Source organism: Phocoena phocoena, chromosome 7 (genome assembly GCF_963924675.1).
Source record: "Phocoena phocoena chromosome 7, mPhoPho1.1, whole genome shotgun sequence".
Lineage (NCBI taxonomy): Eukaryota > Metazoa > Chordata > Mammalia > Artiodactyla > Phocoenidae > Phocoena > Phocoena phocoena.
This window is the reverse complement of record NC_089225.1, coordinates 88,446,620-88,471,063: the sequence shown is the minus strand read 5'-3', so window position 1 is coordinate 88,471,063 and position 24,444 is coordinate 88,446,620. Positions and strand designations below refer to the sequence as shown.

Below are 24,444 nucleotides of genomic sequence, written 5' to 3'. Positions count from 1 at the left end.
TTTTGGCCCCGCCTCTTCCCAGTAGAGTCTTCCGGACTCCACCGGCCGCAGCTGCCTTGAGGGGGGAAGTCCCGCCTCCCCTAGTGGGAGGGGTGCCACTCTAAGGGCTTAGGGGCGGGGCCTCGCGGTGAGGCACCTTCCTCCTTCCTCTGACCTTTGTTTTTAAAACAAGCCTTTCAGGTCTCCCAGTCTTCTGAGGAGTTTCTTAATCTTTTTTAGTTTTACTTCCCCTGCAGTTCCCTCTCAGCTCTTGCCCTCTTATCACTTTTTTGTTTCTCCATCGTTTGCATATGCGTTCCTTTCCTCTCCGTCCCTGTACTTGTCCAAGAACAACGAAAAAAACACCCTTCTTCCTATTTCTCTTTGAATCTTTCTCAAGAGCGGTGGGAGTCTGATTTAGGGCGGAATCCTGGCTCTACCAGATACTAGCTGGGTGACCTGGCAAGTCACTTCTCCCTGCCTCCAGTTTTCTCATCTATTAAGACAGTGCTCAACGTTTAAGATTTGTGAATCCAAGTCTGTGTCCAGGACCGGATGCCTGGTGCTCAGTATATAAATGGTGGTGGTTATTATTACTCTCCTCTGCTTCTGGCCTTCATCCTTCTTACCTTCTCTCACAGGAATGCTTATTGACAAATTGCAATACATTTATTTACTGTTCAGACAAAATCCAGAACAGGGTAAGAGTGGCTATTTCTCTGCCAAATGTGTCTAGGATCATTGGGTGGGGAAAATAACTGTAGTAAAACTGTAAGCAGATGAGGTGGGGGAGGAGGGGTCTCTGGAGAAAGAAAACCAGGCATGGCTTTCTTGACATAAGAGAAAGTATTTTGGGCCTAAGCTATTTTGTCATCTAAGCCTGACCACAATGTTTGCCCTTGAACAGGTCTCAGTAATTTTTTTTTTTTACAGTTCACAATGATCAATATTCACTTCTTTATTTTCATTTAAAAATTAAAATTTCAAAGGATTGAGTATTCTAAGTAATATATGTGGTTAAAGGTACCAGATATAATAATAGAAATACACTATGTATTGGGGTAAGAAAAGGTATAAGCTATGGAGATGTCTTTGTTAAGGAAAGAAGAAAGTGATTTTGTCCTAAAGGTCATTTTTTTTTTTTTTGAAGTATAGTTGACTTACAATGTTGTGTTACTTCCTGGTGTACAGCAAAGTGATTCAGTTATATATATATACAGTTATATAGTTATATATTCGGGTGTATATATACATATATGCATTCTTTTTCAGATTCTTTTGTGTAGTAATTAATGATCTTAAGGGGACAAAGAATGCAGAAGCAAATGCCTGTTTTCAGGCAAGAGAAGTAACAATAGCGAAGATAGTGTATCAGTTGTAAATTCAACCAGTTCTTTTCAATGGAAGTGATTAGCCTAAAGCCTCAACCACCAGATCAACAGGAACTTAAGAGATGATATGTTGACCTTTTCTGACCCTCATGACTTCAATCCACTAACTCTTGGACTCTGTCCACAGCCCAAGCCCCTTCATCAATACGCATGTACCCTTAGCATAAAACTTACCCAATTTTGCTGTTGGGAACACACTGCTTTAGGAGAGATCCCCCATGTTCTCCTTTCTTGCTGCAAGTAATAGGTCCTTCTCCTGATCTTTGGCTTGGTTGTGTCTTTTGGCTCGACTCCCACCAAGAGGGGAACACAGTTTTTCAGGTAACAGATTCATGGGAGAGGAAAAAAAAAAAAAAAAAGGATTTAGCAAGGGCATAACTTAGAGGGTAAGGATAGAGCACTTTGTATAAAAGAACTGGTGGTAAACGTGTATCCCATAGTGGTTCTGGCCACATTCAGCACATAACCTGGTCCTTAACATTCCTCCCGGAAAATCTACCAGTCATTCCAGATGGTCATACCTGGGCAGAGAAGTCACACTGGGGAACTTGTCTCCCAATATGCCCATTCTGCTTTATTTTGAAAGTTAGGGATGGAAAGCGTGAGTAGAATGGAGCTCATTTGGAATAGGAGGAAGGAATTGGAGGTGTCCAATTGAAGGGTAACCTCAGGCTGGACTATGAGGGTTGAGGAGAGATATTAAGGTGAGCTCCAGTGATCCAAAACAAAAGCACACCCCAGGGATCTAAAATGAACACTTTCCTGAATGAGTTAACCTATTCCCTATGTTGAAAAATGAGAAACAAAACTCAATCAGGCATCTTAAATGTTTTTAGATTTATTTTATTATATGTGCATATTCAAACACAGAAGTCTTATCTTTCATAAATATCTTTCATAAACATTTCAGTATTTATTCATATGCATTTTTTCCATGCTCTTTGGTCATTCAGTATTCATAACAAACTTTATAGTCATCTGAGGGACGTTGGCTGTGTAGTCAATCTTTTGTTTTTAACCTATAAAATGGCTAATAAAGGATTTTCATCCTGCAGTCACAGTGACTTGAAAAATATGGAGGTACATTGATCTGTAATCCTAAATGATCCTAAAATAACATAAGAAAATTTGTCTTAAGTTTTTCCAGATACATTCTGCCCTAAACTTGTTTTTATTCTCCTGAGTGTCAAACCAAACTTTGTTTCTGAAATGCTGCAGTTAGGACCCACTGAAGTAAATGAGGAGGTGGGACTTTCTATTCACTGCCAAGACAAGGCCGTGGAATTGGAAGTGTGAGGTCACAGGGCAACAGCATGACTCGGTGTGATAGCAGCAAATTCCGGAGACTATTAGTCTCATGTACAACTTGAGGAAGGATATTTAATTTCTATTTTGGACTGTCATTCTATTTATGACCCTTTCTTCCTTGTAGGTCCCTATATACACTCTATTCCTGTCTCAGATACTCTCAGAGCTGGACAGCAGACTGCAGAATGTTTTTCATTGACTAAAGGGACAGATAACTAAAGAAGGAGGAGATATCATCCTGCCTAAGGTACTCTTGGAGGCTTGAAATAGCAAATCAGTTACTTCCAGCCTACTCAACAGGCCCTAGTCAGACCCCGAAATGCCACGGATTTTTTTTTCCTCCAGCATTGCTATGCCCATTTATGCCTTTTGACACCGTAGTTCTCAGTGCCTTGCCCCAATGCACTCAACAACTCAGTTTCCTTTTTGGAAAAAAACAACTTATCTAATAGAATTACAGAAAGCAGCAAACACTGAAAAATGAAAGTAAAATGTTTTGCTGTAGAAAATGCTGTATCCAGAATTTGAACTGCTTTAATTGAATCTGAGTAAATCTACACCCACTATTGTGGATGATACATGCTTATTCTAAGGTCTCTCAAAAGTTAATTTCAGAAGAAGCAACCTCTTGGTTGAGACCAATTTTTTATACATGGGAATTAGGTGTCTGTTTTAATTTTCCTCTGAACAAGATAAATATTAAGAATCATAGCTTAATAAATGATCTATTACCAATACTATATTTATCATATGTAATAATTAACTTTTAGTCATATACTCAGTAATATTTTGAATTACAAAATATTGTTACTTATCTTGAACTTTTTCTAATCTTGCTCGACTTTTTTTTGTTTTTATAAATAATTATTCCTTCAAACTCCAGGTAACAGTATTCCTGAGAATACATCTTGTGACAATCTTATGCACATACATATAGATATTTTATCAATTACACATAAACATTTAACATGTTACATTCAACACGTTTAAGGGCACCTTAAATGGAACAGATGTACACATCTGCAAAATCTCCTTAGTCCCAGTATGAAAACATTCCCACTCTATAAGGCCCTGTTTGTCAGAGTGGAGGCTTTTTTGCAAGGTACAACATTACTTAGCTTATTGAAAAAGTTTCCAGTAGACTTCCATAACACTAGAGTGAAGGAATCAGGATAAAAGGCAGACAGGCCAGCATAGTCATGTTCAAAACATCCCAATACTTTTTAAATATATATATAAAGGTATATAGGATTCTGGTCAGATATTTAACAATCTTCTTTGACCCTTTTACTTTTTAAATATTTGATACGATTATACATAGAGAATGAGTCAAGAATCAAGAAACTGGAACAAAACACGCACATACATAGAGACTCATATAGCACAGACACTTGTAATTACCAAACATAAGGCCTCTAACACTAAGGGAGCAGCATAATTTTTAACAGGCAAAATATATCAGCTTAGAAAGAAGCATAAAACCACTTATATATGTATATTTCTGCATTTGACAATTCAGCATTAAGTGTAAATGTCCTGAAAATATTGTAAAACGTAGATGCGGCCATTTACCACCTCTGCTTTCTGAAGTTTTAGATTTGAAATTTTTAGTTTTGTACTTTAACTCACAGATATCTTTCATTCTATTAGTGAATGAGACCAAACCCCCAAATTATATTTGAAAGTATATATCACATTAAAAACAATGCCTGTTTAATAAGCAATTCTAAGAGAAAAATAAGTTTCCTTTGTGATTTGGGTGGGTTTAGTAGGTCTCCTTTATATATACATATACCATATTATAGCCAATGTAGTCAAAGTTTAAGTGTACAGAATGGGTTCCAAATTCATTGCAATGTAATCACAGTCTAAACTTTAGCTTGAGGACTAGAAAACACACACACACCCTCACCACCATACCAATTTACATATATATATATATATATATATATATATATATATATATATGAGTTTTTATACACTTAGAAGTTATGTAACAGTTTTGTAATGTAAACTGTTAAACTTTTGAAATTTAATCTTGAACTACATGATGCCAAGCCCTGCTATAGGATCAATAACACACTAGATATAGCCACACAAGCCAAGTTTTATACTTTTCTTCAAGTAACTGAACTTCAAGTTAAAGTAAAATACACAAGCTCTGTCTATAGAGAACCATAAACTTAATATCTAAAGGATATGAATATTGTTAACATTGAGAGTTATTTCATTGAACCAATTCTAACAACACTAACCTTAATATAATATCTGAAAATATGCCATCAAGGGCAGGCACAGGACACTGTAAGGGAAAGTAATCACATTTCCCAATATCTCCCAATCTTGGCATTGATGTAGTCAGGACTAGAAGTAGGAATACCATCTCTTTCTAGCTATTATATTTACATTTAATTTTTATTATAGTATAGGCTATTTAGGTTCTTCTTAGTTCAGAATTATGTCTGATAATTTCTAGAATATTCTCTAATGTGTTATGAAATGGAATGATCTTATGGCATTAGCATTTTGATTTACAATATGCAATGAAAATGACAGTTAAAAAATAAATATTGAAAAATCCACAGCTCTAAAAATAGTATTTTTTCTTCTTCTAAATGGCTGTATTGTTGATCAAAAAAAAAAAAAAATGGCTGCAGGCTTATTTGCTATCAAGTTTCCCCAAACTAATATTTTCCTTATTGATTACTTTTATATAAATTGCTACTTGTATAGCCACCTGATTTAATGATTTTGAAATTAGAAAAATAAACATTTGCATGAGATGTATAATGTAACCTCAAAAAATTGCTTTCTGTTTTTAGAACACATTATTTGTTAATATTCCTAGGTAAGCAGCTCTGTAACAGTATACATTTTCAACTGCTCAAGGCTTCTTGAATCATAAACAATGTGCAGTGAAATGGCTTTTTCCCTTTATTCCTCCCTAGATTTTATGGTCTTCACACAACCAAACCATCTTAGCCATTGACTTTTAAAAGATGTTTATGAAACAATATGCACATCGACAGCAAAATCCACTGGGATTTGTGCTACCCATTGAGTGTAAAGTGCTATGTTTTCATCTTTTCCAAGCACGTTTTTTTTTCAACTTTTAGCAAAGTGACCCCTTCCACATCTTGTCTACACCTACAACTCTTAAAAGGTACAGAATTAAACATGAGACTCATCTAGGTCTACCTCAGTCTCCCCTAGCTCAGTGGGAGTAAAAGGGAACTGACTGGACAGGAGGGGGTTCTCCATGCCATTTTCCTCACTGATGTGAAGGACAGTGTCTCCATGCTGTAGGAGGATGGATGTCTCAAGGCCTGTGAAGTCATCAGGGTCTGAGAGTTGAGTAGAGAGGGGGCTATGTGCTGTAGCACCTTGTATTTCTGTGTCCTCCTCCTTTTCTCCTTCTTCAGCTGGGAGGCTTTCACCCTGTGACCAAAAGGATCATAACATCATGGAAAGGTAGGATGTGTACTAGGGAAAAGGATCAAAGAATGTTTGTTGTACAGCTGTAACTGGACAAGGAATCCCAAGGGTGGACCCAGTTTTAGCCTTTGGTATATGTGAGACCTCAGATAGGCCCTTCCAAGTTTCTAAGCCTCAGTTTTCTAACCTGTTGCATGAGCATAATATTTTGCCCCACTTATCCTGTAGACTGTGAGGATAAAATTGAGACAATGGTATTACGATGCTTTTTTTTTTTTACATCTTTATTGGAGTATAATTGCTTTACAATGGTGTGTTAGTTTCTGCTTTTTAACCATTAAAGACTTTACAAACGTATACAGTATATTGCCCCTTAGCTTTCTTTAAACACCACATGAGAAGAACGTGGGACCTATGGGAATTTAATGATAAAAATCAAAAGCAGGGAAAAAGGGACTTCTCTGGTGGCGCAGTGGTTAAGAATCCGCCTGCCAATGGAGGGAACATGGGTTCGAGCCCTGGTCCAGAAAGATCCCACATGCCGCGGAGCAACTAAACCCGTGTGCCACAACTACTGAGCCTGCTCTCTAGAGCCTATGAGCCACAACTACTGAGCCTGTGTGCCACAACTACTGAAGCCCATGCACGCCTAGAGCCCATGCTCCACAACAAGAGAAGCCACTGCAATGAGAAACCCGCACACCGCAATGAAAAGTAGCCCCCGCTCACCGCAACTAGAGAAAGCCCACACAGCAACAAGACCCAACACAACCAAAAATAAATAAGATAAATAAATTTTTTTTAAAAAAGCAGGGAAAAAAAATCAAAACAACAAGAAAATATCAAACAACGACGAAAAAGATCAAAACAACGACGAAAAAGATCAAAACAAAAGTTCCTCTCACAGGATTCAGAAGGTTCTATATTTAAAAGTTTCATCTAAATTGGTAACTTTATTTATATATATATTTTGAATTGAACTGTCAATCATGTATTATATACTGGTTTTCAATGGTTATTTTAACTATGAAATATTTCTTCTTAGGGTTTTCATAACAAAGAGTATGAAGATTTGTCTTATGCCTTCTTAAGTAGATGTATTCTTGGCCATATACTTTACAGTTTTTTTTTTTTTTCATGATGACAGGACCAGTGTCTGTCTAACAAAACATTACAGACCCAGACTTAAGTTATACGGATTACATCTGCATATCCCAATGGTTCCCAGACAGAAGTATGCAAGGAGCAAGACTTGCCTGTTTCTCCAGTGCCCTCACCTGCTTGGGAGACAGGCTGTGAAGGTCAGCAACAACAATGGCGGGGGAAGACGTGAGCACTGGTTTGTCCATTCCGTCTGGTTTCCTGGATGGGGCTGGGCCGCAGCCCTGTGGCTGGCCTGTGGCAGGAAGCATGTCTGTTGGGGCACCGGCTGGCTCTGCCTGAGCCTCAATGAAGGTCACAGATCGTTTCTGATCCGCTGTAGGTCAGAAGTAGAGCAGTAAATAGAATAGGAGGAAAGTAGGTTGGCAGTGCTTAATAATTAGTTTTAACAAGTGTCTCCTGACTTGACTTTTCTTGGTAAAGACATTGCTGGTTTATCAGTAAATGAGAGCAGATTAGACTATCATGTATATGTATTGATTTCACCTTCTTACAAAGACTAGGACTTGGGTATAAAAATCATTATTGCATAAAATAGCCTTTTCAGGGACTTCCCTGGTGGCGCAGCGGTCAAGAATCCGCCTGCCAACGTAGGGGACATGGGTTCGAGCCCTGGTCCGGGAAGATCCCACATGCCGTGGAGCAACTAAGCCCATGCGCCACAACTACTGAGCCCGCATGCCACAACTACTGAAGCCCACACGCCTAGGGCCCGTGCTCTGCAACAAGAGAAGCTACTGCAATGAGAAGCCCACGCACCGCAAGGAAGAGTAGCCCCCACTCGCCGCAACTAGAGAAAGCCTGTGTGCAGCAACGAAGACCCAATACAGCCAAAAATAAATAGTATAAATTAAAAAATTAATTTATTAAAAAAAAATTTTAATAGCCTTTTCACATAAATAGTTTTTACATAAAACCAAAATTGGCATAGATCATTAAGTGAACTTGGTCACTGCTCATAACAACTGCCAACAAGATTTAAAAGTCCCTATTATTCATCATTCCTTTGTCTTCAGTAAGACATATAACAAACCCAGTTCCTGGCTTGGGTAAATGAAACACAACCTTCTATCAACAAATTTCATAGCATTTGTGGTTTACCTTGGACTGTTCCATTTCCTAGGTGCATGAGGGGAGGGATGGAATTGGGAAAGGTGAGCGAAAAAAGGCACTCAAGTTTCCTGGGAAATTTCGTCCCTTTTCCTAGTGGCTCCCCAAAGGTGTGCTTATCTGCATGAGCTCAGTCTCTGCAGGCCTTCCTGGCTGTGTGGCAGGGCAATGTGTCAATGTGTAGCCAGAAGGGACACAGGAGGCCTCACCAGATGGCTTCGTTTTAGGTTGAATGCTCCTGCGGGTGGTTGACAGCCGAGCCCCATGGCGGTTTCTGGATTCAGTCTGAGTCTTCTGACGTGATAGTAGAGGACGTCTTAGCTAAAGAGAACGGGCAGAAGAAAACTAGCAAGAAGGGTCTAACTGCCTGGGAGGAAAGACTGAGCTCAGAGGATTCTGACTATGGTTTGTTCCCTTCTTGGTGGGTCTCTGTGGAGTCTTATGGTTGTTCCTTAACATTCATAGCCAATAAAATAAACTTCTTTCTGCATATTTAAATACAAGTACGTATTTGATTCTGGCTGCCCCTTAGCCACTTCTATCTTACGATTATTACTCCTTTATATATCCTAAGAACATTAACATAATTTGAAATAGTCACAGTGAGAATATCAGTGAATTTAAGGATACAAAACTAACAATGATTGCTTACCAATCAGCCTTTGCTCACCTAAAAGCTGTAGCTGAGCATATGCTAACTCTCAAGGGGAGGTTGATGAAAAACACCTCAGGTACTGGGAAAATGTCTGGTCTCCAAATCAGTGTTGGGATGCTCCCATCAAAGAAACAGCACAAAGCCTCATTTAGATTTTTATTTAGACAGTAACGTAAAGGAACCCCACCTAGGGAACTTTATAAAGATGATCTTTACTTCAATTTCAGTTTTAAATTGAATTATTAATCTTGGCCTTAAATCAACCTTCTAACAAATCTTCCATTGTCAGTAGTTTGGCTGGCAAAGGTTTCTGGATAGGGAGCAAATAAAAATATAGGCCCACTTATTTTACCAAGTGATCAGCTTTGCTAATAAGAAGATTCAGAGCTAAAAATAGAAGAAGCCCCAAACTCTCCGCTTGCCCAAGCACTTACCATGTTTTAAAGTTGTTCTGTACTGCTTATTTCGGGCGGGGAGAAGGTAAAATATAATCTTAATATACATGGGCATTAAAAACTGAGTAGACCTTGCATTTCGCAGGATGACTCTCCTGCCCTTCCAGGGTCTGCTTACCTGCCTCAGGCCCCTCTTCCTCCCCAGCGGCTGCTGAGTGTGGAGGTTCTGCTGGCCAGGTTCACTCTGCACACTTGCCACCCTGTTGAGAGCATCAGCGGTGTTAGTGTGCCCTGGAGCAAGCACACAGGACCATTGTCTGGTGGGTGTTAGTCAAAATCACTTACAGGAAACAGGCACTTCAAAGATACCATTATCTTTGAAGGAAGGTTGGGAAAGAATCCCCGGGATGGGAGTTTTCAAAGGTTTAGGAGGGAAGACGAGGCCTTGTAGCCCCAAGCTGCCAAAATTGAGATTCTGTTTTCAATCTCTGATGCCGGATCTATCATTCAGCAAAACATCACACCCCTGGTTTGGAAGCCACCAAAAGGCTTAAGATGTTATACGCTAATCTCAATTTTTTTTTCAAGGGTAAGGAGAGAGGTGGTGACGAACAAACATGTACAACTCTATCACATGGATGGGAACACCTTTTAAATTTTTTCAATTTAAATGAAAATAAGATGAACGAATATCAAACACATCAGACACAGAAACCATTTGGGTGAAGGGTCACATTCAACACATGTTTGCAGCCTGAAGTCTCTCTGACTGAGTAAACGAACAGTCGCATAGATAGACAATTAAATGTCTTGTAAAAATGATTTTAGATTTAAAAGGCTGGCAAAGTAATTAAGCTGTCATTACAACTTAGAAGTTTAATATCGAACAGCTGCACCCAAACATAATACACAATTTATAAAAGCGACAACCTGCTCCCCCCAAATTCACTGTGTATGTGTCTTTTATATATGCAAAAATGACTGCTGGCAGCGGTTCCTATTTTAGTGTTGGGTGAAGCTGAAAACACTGTCATGGACGCATGATCATTTTTCATTCTGCATGCATGTATAATAGGAATGTATAATGGGAGTGGAGGTGAAAAAAAGAAATGTATCGTGCCCCAGAGAACACTGTAATCCTGTGGATGATGCCAATGTGATTATTTGGTTAATGGGTAATTAATTTCTGCTTTGCCTTTGCAAAAGGAGAGTCATCTGCAAATAGTTTTGACAGTAAAATATTCCACAGAGGAATGCAGCGTCAGCAACTGTCCATGAGAAGGAAAGACTGTATGCATTCATTGCTATTTTTAAAAAAATGAGCTACCTAAATACAGTCTCCGTGCAGGTGGCAGGATGGACAATCAGACGTTTCCCCTGTTTTATTAACAACTAGTTAATCATCACAAGGTTGACACAGTCACGTGTCATTTTTTAAAAGGCTTACTCGTATTTCCACTAGAAGAGAATCAATGATTCCCAAATGGAGTTTATCATAGTTCTTCTGAAATAAGCATGTAATTATATTGTAATTAGACCATTTGGGATACACAATACAAAATTCCATAACGAGTTTTAAAAACAGACGTTTTTTAAACTTTCTTGTTCTCCTGAATATCAAGTTCAAAAGATCAATGTACATTATTTTTATACATATATGGCCTTGTACCATAGATGATCTTTCTATGAAGATGGAAAATTACCCCAAAGGAACAGTGCAATAAAGTCTGAGAAGCAATCCAGACTAAGCTGCTGGCATGTTTGAAATGACATCTCCTTATTAATTATACATTTTAACGTGTCTTAAATTGGAAAGAGTATTCAATTACCATATGCACAAAAGTAGAAACAAGTTTCTCCCAAACACCAAGCAAAGCTTTCACTGGAATGGATTCTTCATTGACATCTAAATGTTACCTCAGTTCCCTTGGCCGTAAAGGGAGGTTAATACTTACCACCTACCTCCCATTAAGGTAGAGAAAAGAAGTTAGTTGATGTAAAATGATTTGAATATGAAAAGTGATGTAACATAGTATGCTTCCTTGTTTTACACTTGTAATGAATTTATTGCTTCTAGACCACTAGAAGGAAGTAGGTAATAAAATGTCTTAAAAATATTTGGGCAGAGAAAATGAAATAGAGGCAGTCCGCTTGTCTCATTTAATTCAGTAATCTGAGATTGTGAGGAAAAAAATGGTGCAAGAAAAGAAATACACGTTGTTCAGGGAGTGTTAAATGTCAAAACAATGGTAATTTCATCATGATTATTCCAAGGGAGGATCAAAAGCATCAAAATTTTCTCTATGGATAGAGAGGCTTATATCTAAGAAATGGATCAAGTTTATAGCTTTAGTAATTAGCTGTTCTATGTAAATGATATAGTATTTCATCAATGGAATGCACATATAAATGATTAGATTATAGGATGTGTCCTTGGAAATACAGCTCAGTTAATATATACATATATATATATTCTCCCTGAGAATGTGATGCTAATATGTTTATATTTGGAACATCAAAGTCTGGCTTAACTGCATGAAGAGGATATGTTAATAATAAACAGAGAAATTAATAACTGAAGTTACCTATGCAGAAGAAGTAAGTTCGGGTCTATATCAAATTAGAGTTGCATATAAAAAGTGGTCTCAATTTACTTTCTCCCCATGTCATGTAGTATTTCCGTCACGTGTAGGATTTGTGATGTGTGGACCATCAGGTGTGCAATGTTAACACCAACCAGAAGACCATGGTGTTTGCCTGAAGCATCTCTCTGGGGAAAACTGATTCCCTAAAAATTTTAATCTTGGGAATTTGAGAATGGCTGACTTCCACTGTTTTGCCAAATAAAAAGGCAAGACCATAAGTATAAAAGCAAATAAAACTTTCTAAATGGAAGTTAAAATCATCCTTTGTATTTTTGAGTCACTAAACAACATTACTATGGCAAACGATCTGGATTTTAGAGAAGTAAATATACTTGGGTCTTGGCAGAACTGATGTGACTCAACCTTCTGCAAAAACCAAAAACACCTTACTCAAAATGCAAGGAAGCAGTTTACAAGCTAGGGAAATTTAGACAATGTTAGAAGACAATTCTGGCACAAATGACCTCTTTTCTTTCAGCATGAAGACTTGGATTGGAGTGTATAAACACGTATGTATCTCCTAATGGAATATATAACTAATGGTATTTCTTAAAGGACAGGGGAACAAAGGGCCATTCAGTAATACAACAAAAATTTATATCACTCATCTCAAAGTACAAAAAAAGTGTATTTCAATCTAGAAATAGATTTCATAAATAAAAATTTTAAGTAGAAGTACTGGGTGAGACTAGTATAGAGAAAATGAATTTGTATTTTCATTGCTTTTATCTGTACTTTTAGTTTCAATTTTAATATGGTTAGAGAAATCTGTAGGGGGAGTACAAAGCACACAGAGTAGCCATTTTCCCTGAGTGCTTGCCTTGTGATGGGAATGCATAAAGCCAGCACTGAAGGAGCCATAAAGCATTTATAGAGGACAGAGACATAAACAGTGGACAAAATCCTACTCTTCCCTTTCCCAGTAAAAGATTATTGTTTAAAATTTACGTAGCCTCCACAACATCCAAGAAAATATACATATATTATTTTTAATTTTTTTTGCGGTACGCGGGCCTCTCACTGTTGTGGCCTCTCCCGTTGCGGAGCACAGGCTCCGGACGCGCAGGCTCAGCGGCCATGGCTCACGGGCCCAGCCGCTCCGCGGCATGTGGGATCTTCTCGGACCGGGGCACGAAACCGTGTCCCCTGCATCGGCAGGCGGACTCTCAACCACTGCACCACCAGGGAAGCCCTAGGAAGATATATTTTAAATGCCACAGAATTTAGAGACTAGAGACTGGAATCAGATAAAAAGGGGAAATAATCTGGATCTCAGTTATCCTATAAGAACTGATTTAGCATTGGCAAAGTACACTTCTCTGGGTATCACAACACACATTTTCTTAGCTATTAATTCTCAGCTGCATAAAAAGTTTGTTTTAATCTTTTCTTTGTAATTTGGGAGTACTTGCCAAGTTTGCATACTTTGAAAATGTGGATGATCATTAAAAGTTTGTTTTAATCTTTTCTTTGTAATTTGGGAGTACTTGCCAAGTTTGCATACTTTGAAAATGTGGATGATCATGAGATGGATAGGTTATTTTTATTTTGTTTCACCCAGACTGCATATCTTGTTCAAACTTGAGCCACATTCTTATTTTCCACTGCAATTAAAATTACCCTTACAGAATCAAATAGCGTTGTAATCTTTTTTTTTTAAGCTATATTTGGTTGTCAGTTCCTGCCTTTCAAAATGTTCTAACGTGTCCAAACCAAATTTAACTCTCAAGTATAAACTTCTAGGCTTAAGTGCTTGAATAACTTTTTGTATGTCTATATTCTTCTGGAGAGAAAATATGGTCCATGGTGTATGTACTTGTGGGTGGGTACAGGGAGGGAAGAACTCCAGTGAAGTTTCTGTACTTCTAAGAGCAACACTCTTAAAGAAGAGAATTCTTCCATGAAATATTATTGCAGTTTATTAATTTCCAAAAGACAAAATTTTTTCTCAGCATAGTGATTCTAACAGGCTTATACTTCTTGCCGTGAATCTTTATAAGAAACCAGTTAGCACAGGTTAAAGAAAAAGCCTAGAAGAAATTTTCTAAAGGTCTGCAAAATTTTTATTGGTGTCCACCTATTCATCAGGTTATACTATTATCCTGGTCTCTTCCTCATTTAGCCCTCAGACCAACTTGCCCATTTTGCCTAAAACAAGTGCTCTTTCAAAAGCCAATCCCCAGAAAGTTTATCAAAATGTGGGGTTGGGAGGAGGAACAGGGTTTATTACTTTCCGTTAGGCATGCTTGCTTACTGATATTCTTTAAGCTTTGGAGTCAGGTTTTCCTTAGGATTACTCTGGGTGTCTTTTAGGTCCTGAGTGCTCAGGTATGTGCTAAATGTAACTTACATTGTTAATGTCTTACTGCTTCTTTAGGATTTTAAGAGTCTGCAGCACAAAGAAGTTTCATGCCAAAAATAAGAAAGCCTGGAAACCAAATATAAGAAATCTATATCCTTTATAAACCCACCTCTTAGTAAATGCCCAAAGTTCCTCTCCTCCAAAGAGAACTTGGTGACATGATGGAATTCAAGAGATATGATTTGCAGTGTATGGCAAAGGTGGACGTGCTACGGCTGTTGGAACGCCTCTGCATTTACAGAATTATTTAGAATCCAAAGTGAGTGCCTCATTTTCTGGTTTCTTAATGACCACAAATGAATCCAGGTAACTGACGCCCAGAACTAAAACACACCAGTTACAGGAGTAACAGATCAACAACAGATGATCTAAAACAGTCATCAGTGTTCTCCCATGAGCGACTAATTCAACTGTAGATAAAACCTATAGTTTTGGCTCTGAACCACCCTCAGATAGCAAGAACTTTGGGTTTATTCCTATCAACACTGGACCTACAGCAGATTGGATTGGTTTAGACAACTCCAGATCAGTCATTTGAACCCTTAAGCCTGCCAGAGAGGGCCAAGTCCTTGGGAGAATTTATAAAAATCAACTCAAATTCCTGCCTTCTCTCACCAACCCCAGACTAGCATTTTACTCAGCAAGAATAGAATTTGGCCTAATTAGAAAAGGCCCGGGACAAAGCCCAATGGAAGTCTGATTTAATACTTTCTACTCTCAACAGGACATTGAAATCATCTTCCTAACTAGGTTCTCCTGTCTTGTATGTAATATTCAGCATTAAACAAATGAATGCTTTGAAACCAGTGGTCACAGTGCTAGGCTTGGTTCAGAGCTCTTCCAACACTGTGAACAATGAAGGGAAACCTCCCTAAGGACTGCTGCGTTCTTCCTCATCCCCAAAGCTCTCGGTAATGGAATTAAGCCTGCACTCTGCAGCACTTCCACATTTACCACCAATAAGAGACTGACCTGTCCAGGCAGGGGCTCGCAAACACAAATGAATGTCATGAATTACGGGGCCAGTTAAAAAAAAGATACACCAGATGATGGAATAAATTTCCCATTTTCAACTGTGGAAGAAAATGTGAAATCTGAACAAGATGCAAAGAAAACAAAGGACAACCTTTCACAGGAACGGCCTCTCAACATTTCCTCCTCTTTGTGATAAAGCAATAAACACGGGTGCAACTCACTCTATAATGCAAACCTGAAAGGGAATATTTTATCTTGAGATGGAACAAAGGCACTCTTAGCAAGAACAAGAAGCATTACCCCTAATGAGGATTAGTTGAGAGGTGTGAATCAACAGCACAAAATTAGGAATGTTTGCCGTGGTTTAACTGAGTGTTAAAGGTGCAGTCCCCCTTTCTGAAGCTTTAAACCAATAGCTAAGCCATTACATTGTTTGCATCGTAAGACTTCTCTCACCAAGAAATGTTTGTGTCTGATATTTCATGGCAAATTTGGTGGTCATCTTCGTGGTGGGATAGACATTCTTTATGTAAGTGTTGTTTGAACAAGCTACTATAATAGCCTGTCATGCTGCATGCACCAAAGAGAGGGAATTATATAAATCGTACTGACATTGGTATTCTTATTATAGCATCACTGTTTTCTTATCATCCACGGTATTAGCTGAAAGACCTGTCTGGACTGAGGCTTCCTAATGATGGGGAGTTGTATGAAAAGGCTTCTGAAAAAAATGTTTCTTAAGGAATATCAGCAGGGGAGAAAATGATTAGGTGGGATAAATTTAACATTTTGCATATCAAACTCCTGAGACAGTCCATGGGATAAGCCCCTAGGAGAACTCCAGGAAGTTTTTTTTTTTTTTTTTTTTTAAAGTTAACTTTTTAGGCCATCTCTGATTGAGCTCTGAAGCTGAAAATAAAGGAGGCTACACCTTTGACTTCCAGGCTCGTGTGTTTATGAGCAACAAAGGGCAAGGAATGGAAATCGATGTCAAGACGGGGAGAGAGGAGACAGAGAGACAGAGGAGACAGGGAACAGCTCGTTTCCCAGCACAGACACCAATACACAGGTAGTGTTGACACTGTACCTAGAGAGGCTGCCCTCGGCGGCCAGGCCCTGGGAGTCATCGAGGACATTAGGTTCACTGCAGGAGGGGTAGGGAGATGAAGCATTTAGGGAAAGAAAATGCAAACAAATAAAAGAAAAAGAAAAAAAGCATGCAGTTTTCTGCTTCCAAGGACCAAAAATAAATAAATAAATTTAACAGAACAAGGAAGGAAAAGGAGACAGTCAACCATTTCACCTTGTGCTGGGTTTGTCAAGACCTAGGACTCAAGGCAACGGGGAGGAGGGGCTTTGGGTGGATACGACTCTCAGAGGAGTGAGTGATCTATTTATTGGTCAAGAGTTGGGACTTAAAACGAGCTCCGAATGGACACGGGAGCTCTGGAACGCACTGCAGAACGAATCTGTAGAAGACAAAACTATCATTCCTTTGGTAACCATCTGGCTGGGTGGTTATGATTTTTCACCTGTCATATGTACAGATGTTTCATTGATTAGGATCCTGCTTCTTTCTTGTGTCTTATGACATGATCACACAGAAACCACTTACCATGAACTGCCACAACCCAACTCTTGGAACTGATGCCATTAAGAAAAGCAAAGAAAGAACCCGACTTCACCTGCTAATTTTGCAGTGAAAATGCAAGTAAACAAATGGAAGGAAGATAACCCTGGAAAATTCACATGGAACTCGCATTTACGTCCTCACTCCATCCTCTAGTGACTGAATTGTAAATGTCAAAAGAAGAAACCTGTCAGGTTGGTGAAAGAATAATTAGTTTATCGATTTATTTGGATCACACTGATTTGGGAATTTGTGAACAGAAACTGTTATACTTTCTCTCCCTTTCCTTCAGTGCCTAGCACTGAGCTAAGTACTCACGAGGCACTCAATAAATAGTTGTTAAAATGGATGGAATTAAACAATTTAGAAAATTGGAGTGCCCGCCTCTAGAGAATTGTTGTTCACCTAATTGTATACTGTAAAAATAGCAACCATCCCCAGAAAGAGGCTTTCCCTAACACACAGAGACATAATTACCTTCCCTAGCCCAGAGGGTTTAACTATATTATTTTGCTGGATTTCTAGTATATCCGTAATAGAACAAATTTTCTCCCCAGAAATGAGATAACTCCTTAATGGATATGTACAAAGGGAATTGATGGCCTAGTTATTTTAGGTAAATAACCAAAAAACTCTTTACTTAAAATTCCCTAATTTAAACTTTTAGACAGACTGCTAGATAGTTTTCATTTATTCTTGATAGAAGTTTGCACATTTCTAGCAATTAAACATAAATCACCACTTACCAGTATTAACTGCTTGTATGGCTTTACATCTTTTTTTGGATATTTTATAGTTTGGCTCTGATTTTGTTCATATATTTTATTTATAAGACTTCCTTTTCAAAGAGAAATTACCAAATGGTAGGTAAAGCAATCTCTTACAATGATAGTAATCCTTATATACTAGCAATTTTTGTAATAACTCAATAGTACATAAATAATGCTTTCTTTTTAAGTATGCAATTTACTTATTCATCTTTTATCATTTCCCCCTATTTTTTCAATATTCTCCAAAGTTTGGCTTTATTTCGCAAATTTTATTTCATCTGTACAGTTCAGGAATGATTTGCTAAAGGGTATAGATCTAGGGTAATTATTTCTGCATGTAAACTAATTTTATCTGATCATTAGAATGTGCCCTGATTGTTCTTATTCTCCGTGTATAAGTTATACCACAATGACTCTATAGGTAATAAGAATAAAGAACAAACTAGATAAAAAACACATAAGACTGATTCTTTTAAAGAATTCAGTTTCTGAAGTAAAAATACTGCCTCTGAAATAGATAATGTTTTATTTCTTATGTCAGATCATTTCCTATATAACCATATATATGGTAAACTATATATATAAAGTTTTAAATCTATATTCTTAGAGGGCAGAGAACACCAAAGAAAATGTTTTAAAGAGTTTAGCTATGGAAACATAAAACTCTCTAGGTAGAGAAGTTACCTTAAAGACCAACTTTAGCTAACCTCTCATTTCACAGAGGAGAAAAGAGTGGGCTCCTGTTAAATGACCTGCCCAACGTCACACATAGGGGCATAGGTCTTCTTCTGCTTGGTTAAGCATCACTACCTCCAACTAAATACTGACGATACACCAGAAGTCTAAACTACCACATATATCAAGCTAGTCCTATACACTTGCCAGGTACTCGTTATTAGCTTAGCTGATGTTATAGCCGAAATACAAGAATGTCATATGAAAGAAGACCATGAAAGAAGACCATATATCTGTTTATAAAAAAATTTTAAGGAGAAACAATGTTTGGATCAGAAATTGAGATCCCTTCTACTGGCCTGGCTTAGAAAACTCTCCGCAAGTTGTTGCCTGTGCAACCCTCGTTGAAAAGTTGTTTGAATGGTCTACTTAACAACATTGATTGTTTGCTTCTCTTTAGTCCTTTTTTAGAATAACAGGAGTGAGTTTTCAGAATTTCTACCTTTGCCCCCAAAGGCAGAGTATAACATATTCGTGGCTCTTTACCTTTGGCTGGGTAACATGCCCACCTCAGCCTGAGGTGCAGACATGCTGGAGACATGGCTGGAGAACCGCCTCCTTCCAATGGCACTCAGGAGGTAAGCTTCTTGTTCACTTACCACACTGGGCATGCTGACAGAGTCATCTGAAAGGGCCAGAGAAGGGAGTGTTAGGAAACTGTGATGTGGACCAGAAAACCCAGACCAGCTTTGTACTTGGGTTCCATCCTTGGCTTGTATGCAAACTTAGGGCAGTATCTAAAGCTAAATTATCATTCATCCCTTTGTACAGATTCAAAACTAAGACCTTTGGGGCCTTAAGAAACATCTTCACTATTTTTATAAAACCAGAGACTTTAACAGCTGAGCCTCTAGGGTTACTGAACAGTGTCATTTTGAGAATACGAACAGAACTTTGAGTTAAAGTGACTGGTTACTTCATTTGGGTGAGGGAAACAGCTTCAGTAAAACTTCATGAATGTATCTCCATCTTGAAAAAAAAAAAAAAAGACCTTTGGGGGCTTGGTTTTTAATCTGCACAAAGGGATGAAGGATAATTCTTCCCATCTACAAATCTCCCACCCTCAAACAGCCTTCATGAAATATATGTAAACTTCTTGTCCATTTCTACAAGTAGGTTATTTGTAAAAATCAAGGGGCATCTGCAAATTAAAGATTTCAGAAAAGCTGGACTATAATTTTTAAACATTCCAGAAATAGTTCAGTAAGGGACTTTGTTATTGAACAAATCAAGCATTTTTGAAATTCAAACACTACATTCAATACATTTCATGATTTTTAGACTGCTGAGGGAAAGACTATTTCAGGTATTTTTTGGAAAAATATTTAAAAACCTATAAAGTTCAGAAACAAGTGCTTATTTTAACCTAAATTTAAAGTTTGAAGCAGTCTTGCTTTCTCCATAGAAGCTGAAATTAATGTATTCAAATCCATATGAAAATTAACTTTAGCACAATAATTTGTGACAAGGAGACCTCATTCTCAGTGAGCAAATATTGTTTGTAACTGAACAGAAAACACATCTTGACTGACATAGAATCTTGGTGAACTTATGCTACCATGTAAGGTTGTCTGACATCATTTATTTAAAATATCCCAAGTGGTCATATTTCTAGTGAAATTTATTTCAAACCAAAGAGGCGAATACGAAAAGTGCTAAAAATTTTAATTTGCTATATAACTGACTTGAAGTTGATTCTTGTTATAGAATGGTATTTCCTTTTTAGATGTGTTCATAGAGAAGAGAATAATCAAATATGTCCTAAAAACATGAAAAAAATGTGGTAGGGTAGATTGAGCTATTTCTACTAAGACCTTTCTGAAATTCCATTGACTTTTTTCTCTCTTATCCAAACTCATATATCACTTAACACTTACTCCTTCAATATTTGTTTGGTGATTAATCATGTGCTGTGTCATTCACTCTTTTTTTTTTTTTAAAGACTTTTTTGATGTGGATCATTTCTAAAGTCTTTACTGAATCTGTTACAATATTGCGTCTGTTTTATGTTTTGGTTTTTTTGGCCGTGAGGCATGTGGGATCTTAGCTCCCCGACCAGGGATTGAACCCACATCCCCTGCATTGGAAGGCGAAGTCTTAACTACTGGACCACCAGGGAAGTCCCTCATTTACACTTTTGTTAAGTGTTCTTTATCAAAAATGTCTGTCATCTCCTCTACAAGACTATATCTAAGATTTTAGAGAGCAGAGACTATATCTTTCTCATACTTTCTTATTGCTCATCTTGTTCCTGCTAGGTCCTAATACAGGTTTGATGATTGAATGGAAAAAATGTTTAATTCAAAGGTGTCAACCCTCTAGCTTTCATACCCCACCTTATAAATTAATACACACCCACATCACAATCACACCACATTGTGTGTTAGCAACCCTGTTGTCATTGGATGGTTGTGACGTTTGAGAGCAGAGATATTAGCAAAAACTTGCATACTTGTAAGTGTATGAGTGTTGGCCTTTGGTCATTGCTATCTCTGTTTATGTCTTCTCTACTTTTCTTCTCTACTTCCTTCCTACTGGCTTGGTCATCCTCTAATTCATAATGTTACTTGCAAAATATATTTAGCTTTATTAAATAGAGGTTGTTATCGTTTGCCATATTTAAAATTTTTCTGGGAGAGACTACGTCAACCATTAAAGAAAAATAGATATTACTTTAAGTTCTGGACTATTACTAGGACTTATATTGAATATTCGAACTGCTGATCCTTATCTCTCTCTTTTTTTTTTTTGGTCAAGGTCTTTCATGATTTCCCTAATTATAATTTTAGGATTATTTCCATGAGCAATGATTTCAAAACAAATACGTCTGTAGGTCTGGTGCAGAACAGTGTGATCATCACTTTGTTATTTACTTAACCCTGAAACTAAATCTGGAAATATTACTGATGTGTGCTTTTTAAAAAAACTTTTTTTAATTAATTAAATTTTAATTTTGGCTGCTCTGGGTCTTTGTTGCTGCGCACCAGCTTTTCTCTAGTTGCGGCGAGCGGGGGCTACTCTTTGTTGTGATTCGCAGGCTTCTCATCGGGTGGCTTCTCCTGTTGCAGAGCACAGGCTCTAGGCGTGTGGGCTTTAGTAGTTGTGGCACTCGGGCTCAGTAGTTGTGGCTCGCGGGCTCTAGAGTGCAGGCTCAGTAGTTGTGGCACATGGGCTTAGTTGCTAGGCGGCATGTGGGATCTTCCAGGACCAGGGCTCGAACCTGTGTCCCCTGCACTGGCAGGCAGATTCTTAACCACTGCACCACCAGGGAAGTCCACTGATGCGTGCTTTGACAAAGAAGTTATTTCTTTCCTTCTCCTACACATCCAACTGTAGTAGGGTATTAAAATACTTTCATTCATCTTAATTAAAATTCTAACCTCAACTCTATTTAATTTAGTTCAGAGTGCATCTTTTTAAAAAAAATTATTTATTTTTGGCTGCGTTGGGTCTTCATTGCTGCACACGGGTTTTTTCTGGTTGCGGTGAGCAGGGGCTACTTTTGTTGCAGTGTGCGGGCTTCTCCTTGCAGTGGCTTCTCTTGTTGCAGAGCACAGGCTCTAGGCACACGGGGTTCGGTAGTTGCAGCACGTAGGCTCGGTAGTTGTGGCTCGCGGGCTCTAGAGCACAGGCTCAGCTGTTGTGGCACACGGGCTTAGTTGCTCCACGGCATGTGGGATTTTCCCCGACCTGGACTCGAACCTGTGTCCCCTGCATTGGCAGGCGGATTCTTAACCACTGCGCCACCAGGGAAGTCCCAGAGTGCGGCTTTTTGTTGTTGTTTGGTACAGAGGGGCTCTGAGTGAAGATCTAGATTTTGTTTTCATAAGGCACTGACAGTACACTTTGCTCTAAATGTTGTATCAGAGTGTCTTTGAAACACAACTGGAAAATAATTGATACAGTTAAAAAAACATTAAATGACAGGGGTATTTATGAAACCTTTCACCTTTTACTTTTAAAAACTATTATGCATATATATGGAAGCGTGTTCTTAACTGGATTTTCCCTCATTTCACCAAATCTTTAGAAGCTCCTGGCTGCCTCAGTTACTGGGGACACTCTTAACTCAAATTGGGTTGTATGCCCTCGAGACAGTCTGCTGCTTTACACTCTAGATAATATAGCTGGCTGGTCTTTTCTGAGTCATAAGCATATGCAGTGCTCACTTTTCCTTGCCCAATCGGGTCATGTAAGTACTGACTGACCTTCTAAGCAAGATGGCCAGGAGAAAGGGGAATAAACGCTCCCCTTCATTACTTAACCACAATTTAAATGAGTTAGTGAAAAGGTGGAATACATAAGCTCAAAGAAAACTTAGGGGTCACTAAAGATTTACTTTTTGTAAGACAGGAATAAAGACACAGACCTACTAGAGAATGGACTTGAGGATACTGAGAGGGGGAAGTGTGAGCTGTGACAAAGCGAGAGAGAGGCATGGACATATATACACTACCAAACGTAAGGCAGGTACCTAGTGGGAAGCAGCCGCATAGCTCAGGGAGATCAGCTCGGTGCTTTGTGAACGCCTGGAGGGGTGGGATAGGTAGGGTGGGAGAGAGGGAGACGCAAGAGGGAATAGATATGGGGACATATGTATATGTATAACTGATTCACTTTGTTATAAAGCAGAAAGTAACACACCATTGTAAAGCAATTATACTCCAATAAAGATGTAAAAAAAAAAAAAAAGATTTACTTTTTGCCTGAACTCCTACCAAATGACCAAGGATATCAAGGAATTTATACAAAAGCAGGCATTAGAAGTCATGGGATCAGTCACAATTCCATTTTAAATCCTTTTTGTAAAAACGACCAGGAAGGTAGAAATCCTTCCCAAGCCTCATGCACATGGCCAAGCTGTGTCACACATGACCTCCCACCTCCCACCACCCCAGATTCTGCAGGGTGACCTACTTTCCTCATCTTCCTCATCAGTTCGACTCAGGGTGTCCTGTGAAGCCTGCTGGGACGGCTCACTGTCCTGCTCCCAGACTGTGCCGGTGCCTGTGTTGGAGCGTGACATGGTGGCCAGGCTCAGACGGTAAGCAGAGGTGGAGGTACCCACGGTGCTGATGGATGTCTTCCCTTGGTAGGCTAGCGGGGTTGAGAGACCAAAGAAAATCCATGGTGAGGATCTTGAAAGAAAACAAATGCTAGCTTCAAGCTCCTCCCAGACAACTTATATTTTTTTAAGGAAAGGTCATTCAAATAGTATGTCCCAGATAGATGATCTTTAGGACAAAGTAGCAAATGGAACTGAAAATGGTGGGAAGAAAAAAAAAAAAAAAAAAGAGAATTGGCCACTGATGTACTTATAATTGAATAATTTTCTTGGGGGAGCAGAATATCTCTAACAACATAAAATGTTTTGATGTTGCTCCCTCTGTCATTGTTTTTCAGTTTTATTTTCCAAGGCTGGCAGAATGCAAATTCATTTTTTCACTGAGAAATGTACGTTACCTGACCCAAGCATATAGAAGTAATAAATACATTGTCTGAAAGGAACCTTACAATCAAAATTAGAATACATAATTAAAACTGTGATCTTATTCCCCTTTTCTGGAGATTACAATATATAAAACGCCCCCTTGGTTCTATGTTATATTATTTTATTATAAAGCAGAACATTTGAATGGCCCTGAGTAGATTTCACCAAGATTGTATTTGTCAGTTTTTTGGTCTTTAATACATTGAGAACAACACTAAAAGTTTTAGAAAGGAAAAAAAAGCCACATGGATGATAGTCTTCTACTTATGGGTAATGACTGCCCTCTAATGGCAGATAATGATTTATTTTCCTTCCTTGGTGACCTGTAATTAATATAATTATATAAGTAAACAATGCATTCCCAAAGAAAATCTTTTGAATAATGTAAACTAGCCTGCCGGT

At 38.3% G+C, this 24,444-nt stretch overlaps 1 protein-coding gene across 3 annotated transcripts in view; it reads right to left on the bottom strand.

Annotated features, from left to right (window-relative positions):
• Window positions 1–5,717: 5,717 nt before the first annotated feature.
• The window catches only part of UNC80 (unc-80 homolog, NALCN channel complex subunit), a 238,039-nt gene continuing 219,312 nt past the window's right edge, over window positions 5,718–24,444 (bottom strand). Inside the window, exons 58-64 of one of the 3 annotated variants that reach the window (XM_065880023.1) lie at window positions 23,469–23,648; window positions 19,038–19,176; window positions 16,504–16,560; window positions 9,613–9,694; window positions 8,594–8,705; window positions 7,391–7,590; window positions 5,718–6,116 (exon numbers count right to left, since the gene is read on the bottom strand). In XM_065880023.1, coding sequence (XP_065736095.1) covers window positions 5,850–6,116; window positions 7,391–7,590; window positions 8,594–8,705; window positions 9,613–9,694; window positions 16,504–16,560; window positions 19,038–19,176; window positions 23,469–23,648 — 1,037 coding nt within the window. In that variant the 3' untranslated portion in view covers window positions 5,718–5,849. The remainder of the gene's footprint in view (window positions 6,117–7,390; window positions 7,591–8,593; window positions 8,706–9,612; window positions 9,695–16,503; window positions 16,561–19,037; window positions 19,177–23,468; window positions 23,649–24,444) is intronic. The other 2 variants (XM_065880022.1, XM_065880024.1) reach the window with 2 other exon arrangements.